At 57.8% G+C, this 16,041-nt stretch overlaps 1 protein-coding gene across 2 annotated transcripts in view; it reads right to left on the reverse strand.

The window, feature by feature from the left end:
- The window catches only part of STK32B (serine/threonine kinase 32B), a 132,706-nt gene extending 116,944 nt beyond the window's left edge, over window positions 1-15,762 (reverse strand). The window contains exon 1 of one of the 2 annotated variants that reach the window (XM_036018702.1): window positions 15,305-15,762. Coding sequence is in view for 1 of the 2 variants with exons in the window: in XM_028507371.2 (XP_028363172.2) it covers window positions 15,305-15,356 (52 nt within the window). In the remaining variant the exon portion in view is untranslated. The remainder of the gene's footprint in view (window positions 1-15,304) is intronic. The other variant, XM_028507371.2, reaches the window with a different exon arrangement.
- Between the last annotated feature and the right edge of the window lie 279 nt (window positions 15,763-16,041).

The following is a 16,041-nucleotide window of genomic DNA, read 5'->3' on the forward strand; positions in this document are numbered from 1 at the left end:
GAGAAAAAAGTCCTCCTGGGAAAGGAAGTAAAATTTAACGTAGGTTTCCTTTCGAAGTTAGAACCACTGCAGTGATTTTCTTTCCTTGTGGGGTTTTGGACTTTTCCCATTTTAAAAAAATCATAAAATGTATTATTTTTATGATAGAAAAAAGTTTTAATGGAGATCTCAACTAACCACATGCCTAGGATCTGGGCAGACGCTGCACTGGGAAGGAAAGGCACCTGGAAGGGAGGGTGCCGGGAAGGAAATGCACTGGGATGGAAAGGCACAGGGAAGGAAATGCACTGGAAGGGAAGGCATACGCACCCATTCACTCAAACACTGGGGGCTGCCGCCGCGTTCCCAGCAGGCACCGAATCCTGGGGACATGGGTGGAGCAACAGGCAGGAATCCTTGCCTCGCTGTAGCATAACGTCAGCGGGGGTGCAGACAGCAGTGAAGACAAGTAAGTAAACCGTACAGTAGCTACACAGTGACGAGGGTGCCACGCACGCCGGGAGGGGCAGAAGTTTTACAGGGGAAGGCTCCCCAAGAAAACAGTTTTGTTGGAGGGGAGACCGAGGACGCTGAAACGCCGGCACCTGGTGTTAGGAAGCCGACAAGGGGAGGGTGGCTCTCCAAGTCCCCCGAATTCCCCCAGAATCTGAGACCATGGAGGTGCCCCAGGTGACATCTACGCCTTAGGGAACAGAAGCCACAGGAGCTGCTGGGTGGAATCCGGAGCTGAGACAGACTCAGACCCAGGGGCCGAACCCCAGAACCTCGGACCCCCAGCCTTTCCCACTAGCCGTCTACCGGGCTCCCCTGCATGGGGCGTCCGCTCACACTCTCCTTGTGGGATTTTTACCCTCCACGTTTCAAATCATGGCAGGTTTCTTTTTTTTTTAAAGGGGGCTTCTTCTTGTTCTCATTGTCAGGACACTCTCACGTCATCTGTAAACTGGCAGGGGGCCGCCCTCCCCAAAGGCTGCAAACCCTCCTTTATTCTTACAACCAGTGTCACTGTGTGCACTGCCGGGCAGAGTGTGTGTGTGGGGGCGGGGAGCGTGTAGCACTCCAGCAGCCCAGTAGTGCACAGAGAGAAGCTTGGGGACAAGGTCCCCACTCGGCGGAGGTGACAGACCAGGGAGGCAGCCCCCAGTCGTGAGCGTCCTCCCGCCCGAGGGTGTCACTGCAGATGCCGAGTGAGGCCTGAGCAGGGAGCCCGCCTTTCTCTCTGCTCCTTTCCCTCCCTCCCCCTGTGGCCTCGCGACCCGGCCCTCCCAAAACAATTCGGAGAAAAATCACCGTCCTGGAGAATTTTACAAGGAAGGCATACAGATCTCCCCTTGACCCAGGCCGGGTTACCCGAAAGGCCCGGGTGCCCTGCGATACCGGCATCTGCCCCCGCAGTGCTGGCCACTGTCCGCAGGACAGACGCTCACACCTGCAGAGTTCACCACGCCCCCCCACCCCCCCTACCACCCCCCACCCCTCTCTGCAACCTGTCACCGCCCAGCACGCGGTTCAGCGGCTCCAAGCCCCACCCTCCGGGCACAGTCTCCCACGCATTGGCTGATGAGATGTGAGACGCAGATCCCGTCGGCACAGACCAGCCTTGCGAGCACGCCGTGTTGACTAGTCAGTGAAGAGCCGATGTAGAGGAAAACGCTCGTCAGCAGCACGGAGTGAGAAGTCGTGCCTCGGAGGGCGTGAGAAACGCCTGGGCGCCCCAGCCCGGCAGCCCCGCCGTCCGAGCCACAGCTCCAGGGAGGCGGCCCTACCCGCAGGAGGGAAAACCCTGAGCCACGGTGGCCGACCTGGCATCACGTATAAATGCAAAAGTAGGAACGAGCCGAATGCCCCACAACGAGAAACAAGCTCAGAAACGACAGGACATCCATCCGTTAGCGGGCACAACAGGAAATAGTTAAAATGTGCCGTGCACCCACTGTCGCCGTGGATGGGATCACGGGTCCCCGCTCCTCACGCCCGCAGAGCCCTACGAAACACCCGCACGAATGCCGCGGCTGCACAGTAGGGGGCGCTCCGCCCGCCCCTGAACTGTGGGTTCGCCTGGGTGTGTGGCCCCTTCAGCCAACGGCGGTCACAGGCGTGACACGGGCAGGCTGTGAGACGCGCTGGTGGGCCTGGCTGGTCCCCGCGCACGCCCCCGTCGCTGCGAGGCCCTCCTCCGCCTGCTTCTGCATCTCCCTCCCGCCTGGGCTCCGGGGCCGCAGGGGCGGGAAGTAAATGCTTCTTGTTGCGTGTCATTGAGTGCGGAGTCCAAACGTCGCACAGCAAAACCCAGCGGACAAACCGGGCAAAGTCGTAGCTGCGCGGAGCCTCACACTGTGCCGGGCAGATACACGGCCACAAATATCTATTGAAAGAACAGGGAGCTAGCCCCGGCTGGCGTAGTTCAGTGGGTCGAGCGCGGGCTGCGAACCAAAGTGTCGCAGGTTCCATTCCCAGTTAGGGCACATGCCTGGGTTGCAGGCCATGGCCCCCAGCAACCGCACATTCATGTTTCTCTCTCTCTCTTTCTCCCTCCCTTCCCTCTCTAAAAATAAATAAATAGAATCTTAGAAAGAAAGAAAGAAAGAAAGAACGAACGGGGAGCCGGTCGTGCGCCGTCATGAAGTGCAAAGAGGGATGAAAACGGCCTCGGCAGTCTAAAGAGGGGGCGCCCGTGCTTGGAAAGGGGATACGAGAAAAGGCATCAAAATTAACATTATTGACAATCGTCTACAGCTTTCTAAATGTCTACATTTTTCTATAGTAAGTCTATATGAACTGTAAAAAAATTAAAATAATGTGCCGGAACTGAATTCGGTCAGCATTGGATTCATCCAACGATAAACAAGTATCTAAAGGAGGAGAAAATAAATTGGACACGAGGATTGATTGCTGGAGAGAATGAAGAGCCCGTGTAGACATATTTTTAGTGAAAAACACAACAGGAAAAGGGTGGACAAACACCTAAAAAGGCAATTTTCACGAGGACATATAAATCATGCATAAAGACGGGGGGGGGGGGGGTTATCCTCCTCAGGAGTCGACGCCATGAGCATCAGTGACACCCTCAACCCACCAGCACAGCAAACCTGTTAAGTGAGGAAAACGAGTGTGGCGACCTAACACTCTTGGAGACAAGGTTTGGGAGAATTGTTACATTTATGCTGCACTGGTAGCAACAAACCTTAGATGTTTAGGGTGCTGATGTCTTATGAATTATAAGGTTATAAAGACATTCACACTCTTCTTTTCAATAATCATACTTTTTTAGGATTTGTACTATAGGAATAACTCAATATGACCCAGTCAATGTTAATGCCCCAAAGGGCAAATTCCCCCTGGGGTCCATGGCGGGGCCCTGACAGGGGCCCGAGTGGGGTGAGTTCCCAGGAGCCCAGTGAAACAAAAGGTGAAAAGCTGGGAGAGGTGGGCAGAGAGTTCAGCAGCTTCCCAGTGCTGGGGACACAGAGTTTGAAGTTCAAGTTAGGGCCAGGGAGAGTGCATATAAAGTCCTAGGATCAAAGGCTACAGTCGAGAATATAAACTAAAACCACCTTGGCTGGTGTGGCTCAGTGGACTGAGTGCTGGTCTGTGAACCAAAAGGTTGCCAGTTTGATTCCCAGTCAGGGCACATGCCTGGGTTGTGGGCTCAGTTCCCAGTAGGGGGCGCATGAGAGGCAACCACACAATGATGTTTCTCTCCTTCTCTTTCTCCCTCCTTCCCCTCTCTCTAAAAATAAATAAGTAAAATCCTTAAGAAAAATAGCTCTTTAAAAAAAAAAAGTAAAACCAAAAGATATCTATCATAAACCTAAAGCCAAGACTCTGAATATCAAAATGAGCTTGCAGTTAATTTATTTTCCTAGTGGAACAAAGCTCATACTCTTGAGCAACCAAGGGAGAAATCCGAGAACTAAAAATTAACTGAGAAGAGTTAATTGGATAAAATGATGTTGTCTTCATTAAAGAATTCTAAAATCGTCATGTGCCGGGGATGAGTTAGCGCTTTGCATGGACCACCTTGTATAATGGACTATCTACAACGTCTCACTTGCAAAAAAAATTACTAGACATGTGAAGACACACAGAACATACCCTGTGGCCCAGAAACAATACCCACAGAAACACACACATGACTAAGATGCTGAAATGGCAGAAATGTTGAAGAATGTATAGAAAAATACAAACTTGGCCCTGGCTGGCATAGCTCAGTGGATTGAGTGCAGGCTGCGAACCAAAGTGTCCCAGGTTCGATTCCCAGCCACGGTACATTCCTGGGTTGCAGGCTAGAACCCCCAGCAACCGCACATTGATGTTTCTCTCTCTCTCTCTCTATCTCTATCTCCCTCCCTTCCCTCTCTAAAAATAAATAAATAAAGTCTTTAAAAAAATACAAACTTGGTGGAAAAGCATGAAGCATTTCAGGAGAGGTATAGGAAATCTGAAAATAACAAATGATCTTAGAACTGAAAAATCTAGTATCTTAAACTGTAGGGTTCATTTATTTGGAAGCGTAGACGGGACGGCACAGAGGGAAGAGTCTGGGAACTTGCAGACAGAGCAACAGAAAAATACCCAAACTGAAACAACGTGAGAAAATACATTTAACACACACACAGGGGAAAGAATGAGCAGAGTCCCTCGTAATCCGTAGCACGTTCCCCAGCGGCCTGCCAGGCGGGTTTCCGGAGCGCCGGAAGAGTGGGAGAGGGAAAGAGAGAGAAACTGGAAAAATATCGGTCAAGAGCGACTCCCAAGTTCTGGCCTGAGCTCCTGGAAGAACGGAGTCTTTCTCTGCTGAAGCAGGAAGATGAGAAGGAGCAGGTTTGGGGGTGAGTGAGAAACAGGGGTTCATTCCACTGAGGGGCACGGAGAGTAAGGTCCCTACCAGACATCCGCGTAAAAACTTGGGGCTGGCAATTACAACTTGAATCTGTGGGGTTTGGGCCGAGCCTGGGAAAAATGACGCAGGTGTCAGCCTATAGTACAATGCCACTTTACATGGCTGTGACTTTCAACCCATCCCGAACCTGCATCCTCCGTGAGGACCCCTGCCCTCGCGGCCTGGGCCAGAAGCCTGCGTCAAAATCTAACACAGCACCCCCACTGCGGACTAATCGGTAAGTGCCCTGGCCGGGTGGGCGGCGGTGCCCCTCCCACCCCGCACCTCGTCAGACAAACCACACTGCTGCCCCGCCCCCCGGGGCCTGATCTTGCTTCTTACGTGCTGGCGACGAAAGACAAATCATCAAGTACAGGTTCGGTTCTCGGCCTGCCCATCCTGCCACCGAAATTAAAGGGACTGACAAACAGAAGCTCTGGAAGATGCAGAACTTCAGCTTAAAGGGCCAGGACGCCTGCGGAGGCTCGGAAACATCTGTGACTTCCTGGAAGAAGTAACTAACAGGCCAACGCAGAGCGCTTTCCAGGGCCAGCCCGAAGCGCGCCTGACTCTGGTTAACGCCGCCCAGCGCGCACCCTACGAAAGCTCCCTTTGGCTCTCCCGGAGGCCGCGCGGAGTCACTGCACTCCCGCAGGGGGGTTCAAGAACCGCACTGCAACGCACTGACTGGGACACACAGGGGCTTTTCGATTCTGTTTGAAAACGTGCTTAAAGACAATTACATTTTAAGTGGCATGTACAAATGTCCTCTGCCACTTCAGTGGACGGCGGAGAATCCTGCCGCGCGACAGTCTAGTCGGGTCTGATCAGCTGTAGTGCCTGTGAGTGGCCCTTCACACAGGATGGGGAGGGGCTGGGAGACTTGGACGGCGTCTGTGGGCGCATCAGTGTTCTCTCGTGCATGCGGCACAGCGCTGCAGGTCTCCACCCTGTACGTGCAAACGTATCCAACCAGGAACACGGAGGACGCGCCCCCTCTCCCCACCCCGGCCCCCCGTTCTTCAGGCCGCGGCTCGCGCGGTCCTCCAAAACTGCAAACGTCAGACCGAAGCCATGAGGAACACGTCATTCCTCACCCGGCGTGCCAGCCTGTCCGAGGACGACGTCGTGTGGCCCTGCCAGGCTGTGTCCCAGCGCGGCCCTGTGCTGGTTCGACACCGGCCTTGCTGGTTGCTCTTTAAGGAACCGCGATGGAGCGCGCAGGGGAGGAGGCCGCACCCCCCCCCCCCCCCGCCCTGTGTGCGTGCGCCTCATTCGCACACTGCGCGGGTGACGCCCCGTGAGCACACGTCCTGGTGGAAGTGTAAGGTGTGGAGGCTCAGCAAGACCCAGGTGGGTGTGTTTCACAGATGCCCTAGTGAGCGAGCAGGTGCGCTGACAGCCCACAGCGCCGGGCCTTCGGTCCCAACCGAACTGCCCCACTGGAAGCAGGGGGCAGGCGCTGCTCCTCTGAGAGACTGCACGGACCGCGGGACCCTGCAGTTAACCTCTGTTGCTTGGGTGTCCTTCCCCGTGTGGGCTAATTGCAAAGCGCCCAGTGAGCAAGGCATACCCTGAGGGCGGACAAAGCCACACTGAGCACCGGTGTCTGACATCGTCTGGCTCTACCCTCCTTCCTGTCTACAGAAGTCTTCGTCTGTTTCCAACTTAAGTTGGAAATATGAAGTTTCTCTGTAAAAGGTCCTGTTAAAGTAAAAATCAGTCAAGGTAGAGGAAAGTCTTAAATAAATAACAGGGCAGGCAGTGCCTGGCTACGGCAAAAAGTAATAGTAATTCTGCAGGGGGGGTGCGAGCTGCTGAGTTTGGGGAGAAGCTGCCCTTTGGTCACACGGCAGGAGGTGAGACCAGGCACCACAATTCTGTCGCCTAAGAAACGCGGTTGACCTCAGAACCCCACGGTCCCCAGGGCTAAAGCGAAGCCGTCGCCTCCCTCACGTGTTATTAGGAAGAGCAAATAAACTTGTGTGGGGGACGCATCTGGCCCACAGCAGGTGCTACTGAAATACAACCTGGGCTCCGCCTTGCCCAGACCATCTCTCTCAGGTCCCAGGAGGGAGCCTGTCACCTCTCCGAGACTGTGCGGTGACTTTTCTGTGTCTCCTCTGGCCAGCGCTCCAGGACAACAGCCACGGGGAGAGACACTCCGTGACGCTGGGAAACCCACGCTAGAACCACAGAGCCTCAGGCCCTGTCCCGGTGCGGACTTGCGTGTCACGGGGAGACAGGCACTCATGAGGTACTCACACGAAGAAGTGCAGAATTACCACCATGATAGACACAATGCAGGGGCACAAGGTCCCATGAGGGGGTCCCTGGGGGTCTTGACCCATCTGAGAATCAGCCTCGAAGAGGGAAAGTGGGAGAAAACCACACCATGAGGGAAAGACCTGTGATAAGGCCCTGGGGGCTGAGGATGCAACTTAGGAGAAACTGAGAGTGCCACGTGGCTGAAGAACAATCACATGGATTATAGGAACAGAAGCAGCCTGGAGCCAGGTTCGGGGCTGGGAACTTTCAGTGCACCGAGTCGCTTAACCTGTGTGGGGAGGGAATGTGAGGGGGCGTGGGGAGAGGGGAGCACAGGGCGGGTTCTAGACCGCAGCGCCTTGGAGGCCACATCGCAGCTCCTCCCCTTGACCCCAGCAGCAACGGAACCCATTAAGGAACGCTAAACTTGGGGCTAGCCTGATCTTTTTCGCAATTTAAAGCTATAACTCTGGATGGTGGGTGGAGTTTGGCCGAAAGGGCACGGGAGAGGGCGGGAGGCAGTTCGGAAGCAGCACGGGGTTTGCCCGGGAGGGGTGGTGTTTCACGGAGCTGGCGGAGGTGTGGCTGGGCAGATGGGGCAGGTGGGAGAGGTGTTTCGGGGTAAAATCAGCACTGCCCGGTGCCTAATTGGGTCTGTGGGCGTGAAGGAGGCGGAAGCGTCGGGAGAGCCCGAGACGGCCCGGCTGTGCGACTGGCTGGACTCCGGTGCCATCCATCCACCCAAATGAGAGATTCTGGAGGCACGTGAGCTTGGCTGAGGTCATCCTGAATCTGAAGTATTCATTCTTTTGAGACAGCCACGTGGAATTATACCCAGGATCACAGATCTGGAGCCCACGGGAGAACCGTGAATTAAAGAAATAAATCACGGAGTCGCTGTCATACGGGAACATGTACCAGTTATTAGTGTCACCTCTCGGCTCCAAAGCCACTGCCCTGTGACTGCAGAGCAGAACCCCGCGGACATGTCTCCACTCCAGGTCCGGCTTCCAGGAGAAAGAGTCACACAGCTATGAAGAGGCACTGCACAGCGGTGGGGGCTAAACACAGGAAGACGGACTCAGCGCCGTACGTGAGGAAATGCAGTTTGAAGCAGCGATGAAATCCCACGCTAGGCTCACCCAATGGGCAGATGTGAGAAGGGCAGGGAGAGTGAAGGCTGGCCACGCCGAGAGGGGGAGCCCTGCGCAGCAGCCCCCACCCCCCGGCCCCGGCACAGATGCCTCTGAGCACCCCAAACACAGCCGGTCCAAACGAAGCCACTGTGAGCGCACCGTGCACCCTCAACACCCAACATGAACGTGAAAAACATCTTCGTGACTCTGATGTGGATTATACATTGAAACCACATTATTTGGGGCATACTGGGTTTAATACAACGGATTATTGAGTTCAGCTATAGCTTTTTACTTATATCATGTTACTGCTAGAAAATGTAAATTTGCATGCGTGGCTGGTGTTAGTAGATCTATTCATATTTCTCTAGGGCGGGGCTGACGTAGAGCGATGGGAACGTCCGTCCGCATGCGCGTGTTGGAGGGAAACGGATGCAACCGCTTGGAAAACCATTCGCATTTGCTCAGGTTACAAAGTTGCGCATGCGCTTCCTCTACGACCCCGCCCCTCTCCCCCAGGGGTGTCCCGGGGAGACCCTCCCATGTGCATCAGCGCATGTACACAAAATGCACTGCGCACAAGAGCCAAACACTCGAAAGAGCACCAATGTCCACGGGCGGGAGAAAGGTGTAGTCGCGTGACAACGGAACACCACGCCGCTGTGAAAATGAGCGGCGATACACAGTAGCGTGATGAGCCTCGGAAACTCAGTGTCTTGAGCAGACACAGATTTCAAAAGCCGTGAGGTGCTGGCACCCGCCTGCCCAGCGTCCACCGCCCTTCCTCTGTGGACGCTCTGATACTCCCTGGGGAGACTGTTCATGCACGTTCAGTGCAAACGCCGGCAGCAGAGCCAACTCCAAGCCGCAGGTCCAAGCCTGGGGGGCACGGGACACAGCCTGGCCGGTGACCTCGTTCTTCCTGGTCACCGCGCTGGTTCAAGAACGGCCCACCGGGCTTCACCAGCACCGATCAGAGCTAGCCCGGGGATAGTTCCCGCCACAGCCCTGAAAAAGATGCTCGCTCTTCCGCACTCGGAGCTCTGAGGCTCCGGGGCTGGAGGCAGGCGGCGCCCCCCAGGAGGGCGCCTGCCTGATGCCAACAGGGGGCAGCAGAGAGGCCGGGGAGGACGCTTCCTGATGACGTCACTCGGGGACCTGGTCCCAGCCCAGGCAGACAGACGGGATCCCTTCTGCATCCATTCACTCATTCGTCCATCATCCCTCCAAGACATACTGGGCACCACTGGGCTGCGGGCGGTCTTTTAAGTCTTGGAAATGCAGTTTTGAATACCTCACCCCACACCCTCACCTTTAAGGAGCTCGTAACTCCTCAGGGGGAGCTGGTGACCCACCGAGTGGAGGCAAACAGACAGGAACTAAGAGGAAAGAGGGAGTGGGGATCAGAGCGGGCAGGGCCCGGTGGGCATCCCTAGGCACACCCGCTTCCACCGTCTCTCCCTTGCAGCAGTGGGGGGCAGGGGCACACTGACCAGAGGACATGCACACCCTGTGCCCTTTTTAACAGTGTCACAGGGGACACTGAGGGGGGAGGGGCACAGTCAGGAGACGGGTTAAGGAGGCTGTTCTAGCAATCTAAGCGAGAGATGTGCCTGAGGCTCAGACAGGTGCGGGTGGTCAGAAGTGGCCGGAGCTGACTCATTCCTCCCAAAGGACTTCTCGCTGCCTTTCTGCCGCTTGCAGCTGAAGGAGGCTGCTCTGACCCACCCCAGGCCACGTAATCCCCGACACCACCGTCATGTGGAACGCGCTGCTGCTTTAGGGGCCACGGAGAAGAAAAGCTGCTCCTTAACCCAGGGTGTGCTTCCTTCTCGGCACGTTGTCATGTCACTGCCAACACAGCCACGTGCAGACAGTGAAAGAACATCCCACATACCGCCCCGGCCAGCAGGGACCGCAAACCACAGCCCAGGCTCAGGCATGTTCAAGCATGAAGAATGGTGCCTCAGACTCGGTAGGGGGGAGTAGCGTGCAGGGGGGTCTCACTCGATGGAGACGACTGAGAGATGCTTTAGAAGCATACACATCCAGCCCTGGCTGGTGTGGCTCAGTGGATTGAGCATGGGCTGCGAACCAAAGTGTCGCAGGTTCGATTCCCAGTCAGGGTACATGCCTGGGTTGCAGGCCATGACCCCCAGCAACCACACATTGATGTCTCTCTCTCTCTCTCTCTCTCTCTCTCTCTCTCTCTCTCCCCCTCCCTTCCCTCTCTAAAAATAAATAAAAAAAATATTTAAAAAAAAGAAGTATATGCATCCCCATATTCTGTGACTACTGAAAGGTGTGGATGAATCCTGCCGTTTGTTTCTACTACACCGCCATGCACCGACTTATGGCCACTTCCTAACCCTCACATGCAAGACGAATCGAAACGCATTTTCAGAGGAAGTGTAGTTCCTAAAATCTAAGCTTTACACCCAAGGATCCAGCATGAGACAAGCACACGGCTCCCACAAACACGGAGCCGAGCCCGTGGACCCCCAGCCCCTACGGGCACCCCTCTAGCCTCTACCTCTGGGCACGCTCTGTGCACAGGAGCTAAGTGCCCCACGCATCCCAGGCTTCCCCAGACCATTTCTGGAGGGTGCCACCCCGGGCACATGTCCCGGGTGGTCCGAGTATGGGCATGAAGGTATAACAGGGGTGGGTGTGCCCGCAGGTCTGCAGAAGCTGACACACAGTCGGGAGAGAACCCTCCCTCACAGTCGGGCGAGTCACGAGTGACGCAGACACCCCAGGTCCACAAGACCGCGGCCTGGTGGGGCCCGCTGCCCCTCTTCAGGGAGTGACTATGGGGGCAGGGCGGAGGTAGCTGAGCAGTCCCGAGGACAAGGGTTCTCTGCCTATCTACGTTGCCAAGGAGATGCTTTCATATTGTGGGCCGAGTGTGAAGCTACTTGGCCCGATAAGGACACGGGACTAACCCTTATTTCTGAGTGTCTCTTTAAGTCATGACACTCGACCCGGAGCTGGCCGTGCAGTCGTCCAGCAGAAGCCCCTCCACTGTGGACTCAGGCCAGGCGCCGGTGAGACATTCGCCGCACCCCCGGACACATAACGACAGGTTTCTGGAGCCCTAACACGGCTCCAACCCCTTCCATCCCGTCACCTCCCTCCTTGCACTTCGTTGTAAGGAGTTCATCGAAAAGAAGAGAGAATCTCTATGTATAACATTCTGAAGCAACTGTTTATAAAGATGGAGAACTGAAAACCTACATTTCTAACAACAGAAGATATTTGAGTAAATGGGACAGTTCCATTTGATGGAATATCTAAACCCGTTAAATTATTCATTTTGAAGGCACTGCAGCAAGCAGCGTAACTGCTTGAAACGCAGCGCTAAGAGAAAAAGCGGGATTGTTCGATCTGCGGTAGGTGTGCACTCACATAAAAACGTCTCGACGTGGGTGACGTCAGTGGGGGGACAACTCACGGGCGATTCTGACACGAATGCGAAGCGGGAGATGCTTCTGTTTCCACTCCCAAGCCTTGCAGCATGTTAAGCTGCTCAGCAAAGGTCTGTGGAGGCTGGTAGCCCCAGGATCACGGAGCCGATCAGGTGTTGTCAGAATGTATCCTCACTGTGTTCCTGCCTGGGCGCGTATAAACAGACCCCACCCCCCTGGAGTCCCATCCGAATACATGCTGGTCTCCTTCCGCGGGCTCGTGCGCGGGCCCTGCAGGGGGAGGAAGGGGCCCGTGGGCCTCCAGAGGCAGCACAGGGGACACTATCGGGCCCCCCACTCTGGAGGTGAGCAGGCCCAGGGTGGGTCCCCGCTCACCCACACAGGCTGTGGGACCCCCGTGACCTCTCCGGTAAAGTGTAGGTGCCGGGCCTTCCCTGGCTGAGTCATGATCATCCCCACGTGGGTGGGAAAAGTCGTCCCTGCGATGTCAGTGACGCTCATGGTTCGTATCATCAGACACGGGTTACACTTTCGCCCTCAGAATATAGACGGGAAATTTTTGGCTCCAGCTTAGCATTACATTACTTAGAAAACAAAACTTGCTCTGGGCGGGCGGGCGTCTGCATCTTCATCATCTTCAACCGCCTGACCCCTCTAGTCTGGGATGGCATGTTCATTCCCTGGACCACGTCCCTTCCCAGCTTGAACCCCTTAGGCGGCCCAGAATGCCTCCAGGACCAAGTCCAAACTCACGGTCGGCCGGGCACCCGGGGTGAATCCGTGTGCCTCCCGGCCTCGCACGCCACCGCGGGAGGGCTAAGCGCCCTGCAGTACCCCCCACCCCAGGGCTCAGGATGAATCCATTTGCACTTCCCATCCCCTCTCTCTGAAACACCCTCCCCCTCCCCCCACTCCTCCTTCCCTGGTAACTCCCACCATCTCTACAAGACTGAATGGAGTCTAAGCTGAAGTCTCCTCCTACCCATCCTCCCGGTTCCAGGGTTAGGGACCCGACCCCCCACACACACACACACACACAGTACAGCCCCGCCCCCTGTGCTCCCTGCAGGGGCCTGGCTCTGCCTTTGCTCGGGGAGCTCCCTGAGGGTTGGGACCCGGCTTCTCCGTGTCCCTGGCGCCTGGCACAGGGGCAGATGTGGAGAAAAGTAAGTGCCTGCGACATAAAGAAACCGGCTGGTGGCAGATCAACGAGTTCCACTGGCACACGGAAATAATGAAGAAATATGCTAGCAACGCCGGATAAGTTAATGTGTCACCGGGCTGGCAGCTGGCGCTAGCCTTGTGTTGCAACCAGCCCTGAAACGGGCCCTTGACCTTGGGCCCCAGGCCCTTCTGGAATGAGGAACAAGAGCAGGAAAATCGAAAGGCTGTGACGCCGGCTGTAGGTAACTCTTTTGCCGGTGAGTACCTTCAAGCTCATTTTGGGAAATAAAGGACCAAGACGGTGGTCAATATGGGCGGGGGGGGGGGGGGGGGGCGATCTCCTCCATAAATGAAGAGGAAGATGCTGAGGGGACTACCCCGAGCATGACCTGTGGCCCCGGCTAGAACCACGAAGGCCTGACCTCGGATGGGGTGTATAAGTTTGCGCCTTCTTCCGAGAAGGGGGTGCAGGGCTCCCATCAGCGGGGACTCTGTTACGGGCTGAGCTGTACCCCCCAGACTTCCTGTGTGGAAACTCCAACCCCCAAGGGGCCTCGAAGGAGACAATGAATCAATAAGTGAGGTCACAAAGTGCACCCAAATCTGATGGGACTGGTGTCCCTACCCGAAGAGGAGCAGCCCCCCGAGACCTCCAGCACCTCCAGCCACAGCGAAAAGGCCACGTGAGGACCAGCGAGAAGGTGGGCGGCCATCTGCAGGCCAGGAGGAGCGTTCTCTCCAGAAACCGACCGTGGCAGTGCCTCGATCTCGGCCGCCCAGCCTCCAGCACAGTGAGGGGTCACACATTTCTGCCTAGAACGAGTCTGTTGTTTCCATGTGCATGGTGTCTTGTTAGAGCAGCCCGAGCTACAGACCCAGGCGGACCCCTCCCCAGAACAGGCAGGACCACGCTGACTTGTCGGGGAAAGAAAGTTTCTGGCCCAGCCCTCCTGCCCACTGTCAGTGAGGGCGCCTTCTTGGAGCATCTGGGCCCCTCGGAATGCCATCACATGGGACACAGGTGCCCCCTCCAGAGAGGAGACCCATCCCCAGCAGGCTGGCGCAGAGCAGGGCAGGCCTGGAAAGGCTGACGGCCGAGTCAAGATCACTGACTTCCGTGACAAGGTCAGGGTCAGCGTGCACGTAGCTGAGGAAGAGTTCAGCTACATGGGGTCCGAATTCTTCCTGGGACACACAGGAGCTTCCACCTCTTCCCTGTCCCCCTCTCCTCTGTCAGCTCCTGGATCCCCACTGGCCTGTGCTCCACACTGAAGAACTGGGAGGAAGGGCCTGGCCCCGCCCACTGCCCTCATCACGACCGCTGGTCATTGGCCATTCGTGCCTCTGGGCCAGAAACTCCTTCAAGAAAGAGCACATGGGCCTGACTCAATTGTCTTCGGCTGCAGGGCAGTGTCCTTCTGAAAGACACTGTCTGGGCCAGCATGCGACCAACCCCCAGCCCTGTGGTGCTGGACACCACCGCCTGGGCACACGAGCCCGGGGGGCCCACGGTCCAGCCTCAAAGCCAGCTCTGCCCCTTTGCAGCTGTCACTAGGACACTCTTTTTGACAACTGTGAAATGGAGGAAGAAAAGTCCGGAGCTCTGAGGGTTGCTCTGAGGCCCAGCGGCCGCAGGAGGCCCCAGCGCGGGGCCTGGCGCTCAGGAGGGTTAGCCCTCCTTCGGGGCGCGGTGGAGACCCGGCAGCAGCAACAAGCGCTGGGAAGCAGAGAGCTAACAGGAGCCACGCGGTGGCTGAACCGCTTTCACGGGGGTGCCGGTGGTTCGGCTTCCAGCAACCGAGCAGAATAGCAGGCGGTGCCGTAATCTCCTCTCACGGGAGACGAACCACGGTTTCGGGGAGGTTAGGCACGTTGCCCATGGACACGGAGCACTGGGAATGGGGTCCCGCTAGTCCAGATAACTGCCTCTAGCCCTCGGGGCCGCAAGGACCCCAGCCCTGGGGTTTAGAGGCGGTGTGACGGCCCGCGCCACCCCGCCGCCAGCGGGGCGCCTTCCTCGGAGCCACGGAGTTCACCCACGAGAAAGTTTCCCTCGGCCGTCCTGGGCGGTGAGGCTGGCGGCGGCGTGGGAGCGGCGCTGCACGAGGCGCACGCACCGTGGACACACGCGCCAGGCCGCCCGCTTCAGCCCCGGGCTCTGCTGGAGACCCGGCTTCCCCCGGGACCCGCGCCCAGGCCGGGCGGGACTCGCCTCCGCAGGCCACACCTCCCTTCCGTCCCCGCGCGAGCGAGGGCTTCGGTTCCCGTCTCCGAACCTGCCCCCCGCCTTACGGGCCGCGGCAAGCAGGGGCTGCCGGGGTGGAGGCCCCGCGCCTGGGGCCTGAGCAAGGCGCGGAGGGGAAAGGGGGACCCGGCCGAGGCCCGAGCGCGGCGCGCAGCGGCGGCGGCGCCCCTTGTTCTCTTACCTTCCTCGTTCTCGTCAAACACGGCGGGCTGGTGGGAGTGGTTCCCGCCCATATTCCGCCGCGGCGACCGCCGCTGCCGCCGCTGCCGCCGCTGCTACATGCCCGGCGGCGGGGATGCGGGTGCTCCGTGCGCGGTGCGGAGCGAGGGGTGCCGGGTGCGCCGTGAGGGTTGCGGGACTCGGGGTGCAGGGCGAGCGCCCAGCTCCGGCTGCAGTCGCGCGCCCAGCGGTAGGGGGCCGAGCGCCGCGCAGGGGCGGGGACGGCGGCCGCCGCGCCCCCTCCTCCCAAGTCCCCCTCCTCCCGGGCTCCCCGGGGCTGCGCCCTCCAGTCCTCTGCGCCCCGTCCTCCCAGGCGCACCCCGGGCTGCGCTCTCTGGTCCGCCGCGCACGCCCCGGAACCCGTGGGCTCTCTCACAGTGTCGGGTCCACGGAGCGCGCTTTTCTCCAGCTGCAGCGAGCGGGAGGAGGCACGGCGGAGGAGGAGGGAAGGAGGAGGGAAGGAGGAAACGGGCGGGGGCTGCACGGAGGTGGCTGAGGCGGGGGAGCTCAGCTGCGGGGGGGACGGCCTGGACCAGGGGCGTGGCGTGCACGGAGCGCCGGATCAGGCCCGGGGGGCGGCCCGGAGGAGAGGGCACGGAGCACCGCCTCCCCGCCACACCCACCCTAGCCGAGTGCAGGGTCGGCCCCAAGGACTTGAGATTCTGGCGTCGGGAGCTGCCTCCTGGCAGTAAGCGATTT

Source organism: Phyllostomus discolor, chromosome 1, assembly GCF_004126475.2.
Source record: "Phyllostomus discolor isolate MPI-MPIP mPhyDis1 chromosome 1, mPhyDis1.pri.v3, whole genome shotgun sequence".
In the NCBI taxonomy this organism is placed as follows: domain Eukaryota; kingdom Metazoa; phylum Chordata; class Mammalia; order Chiroptera; family Phyllostomidae; genus Phyllostomus; species Phyllostomus discolor.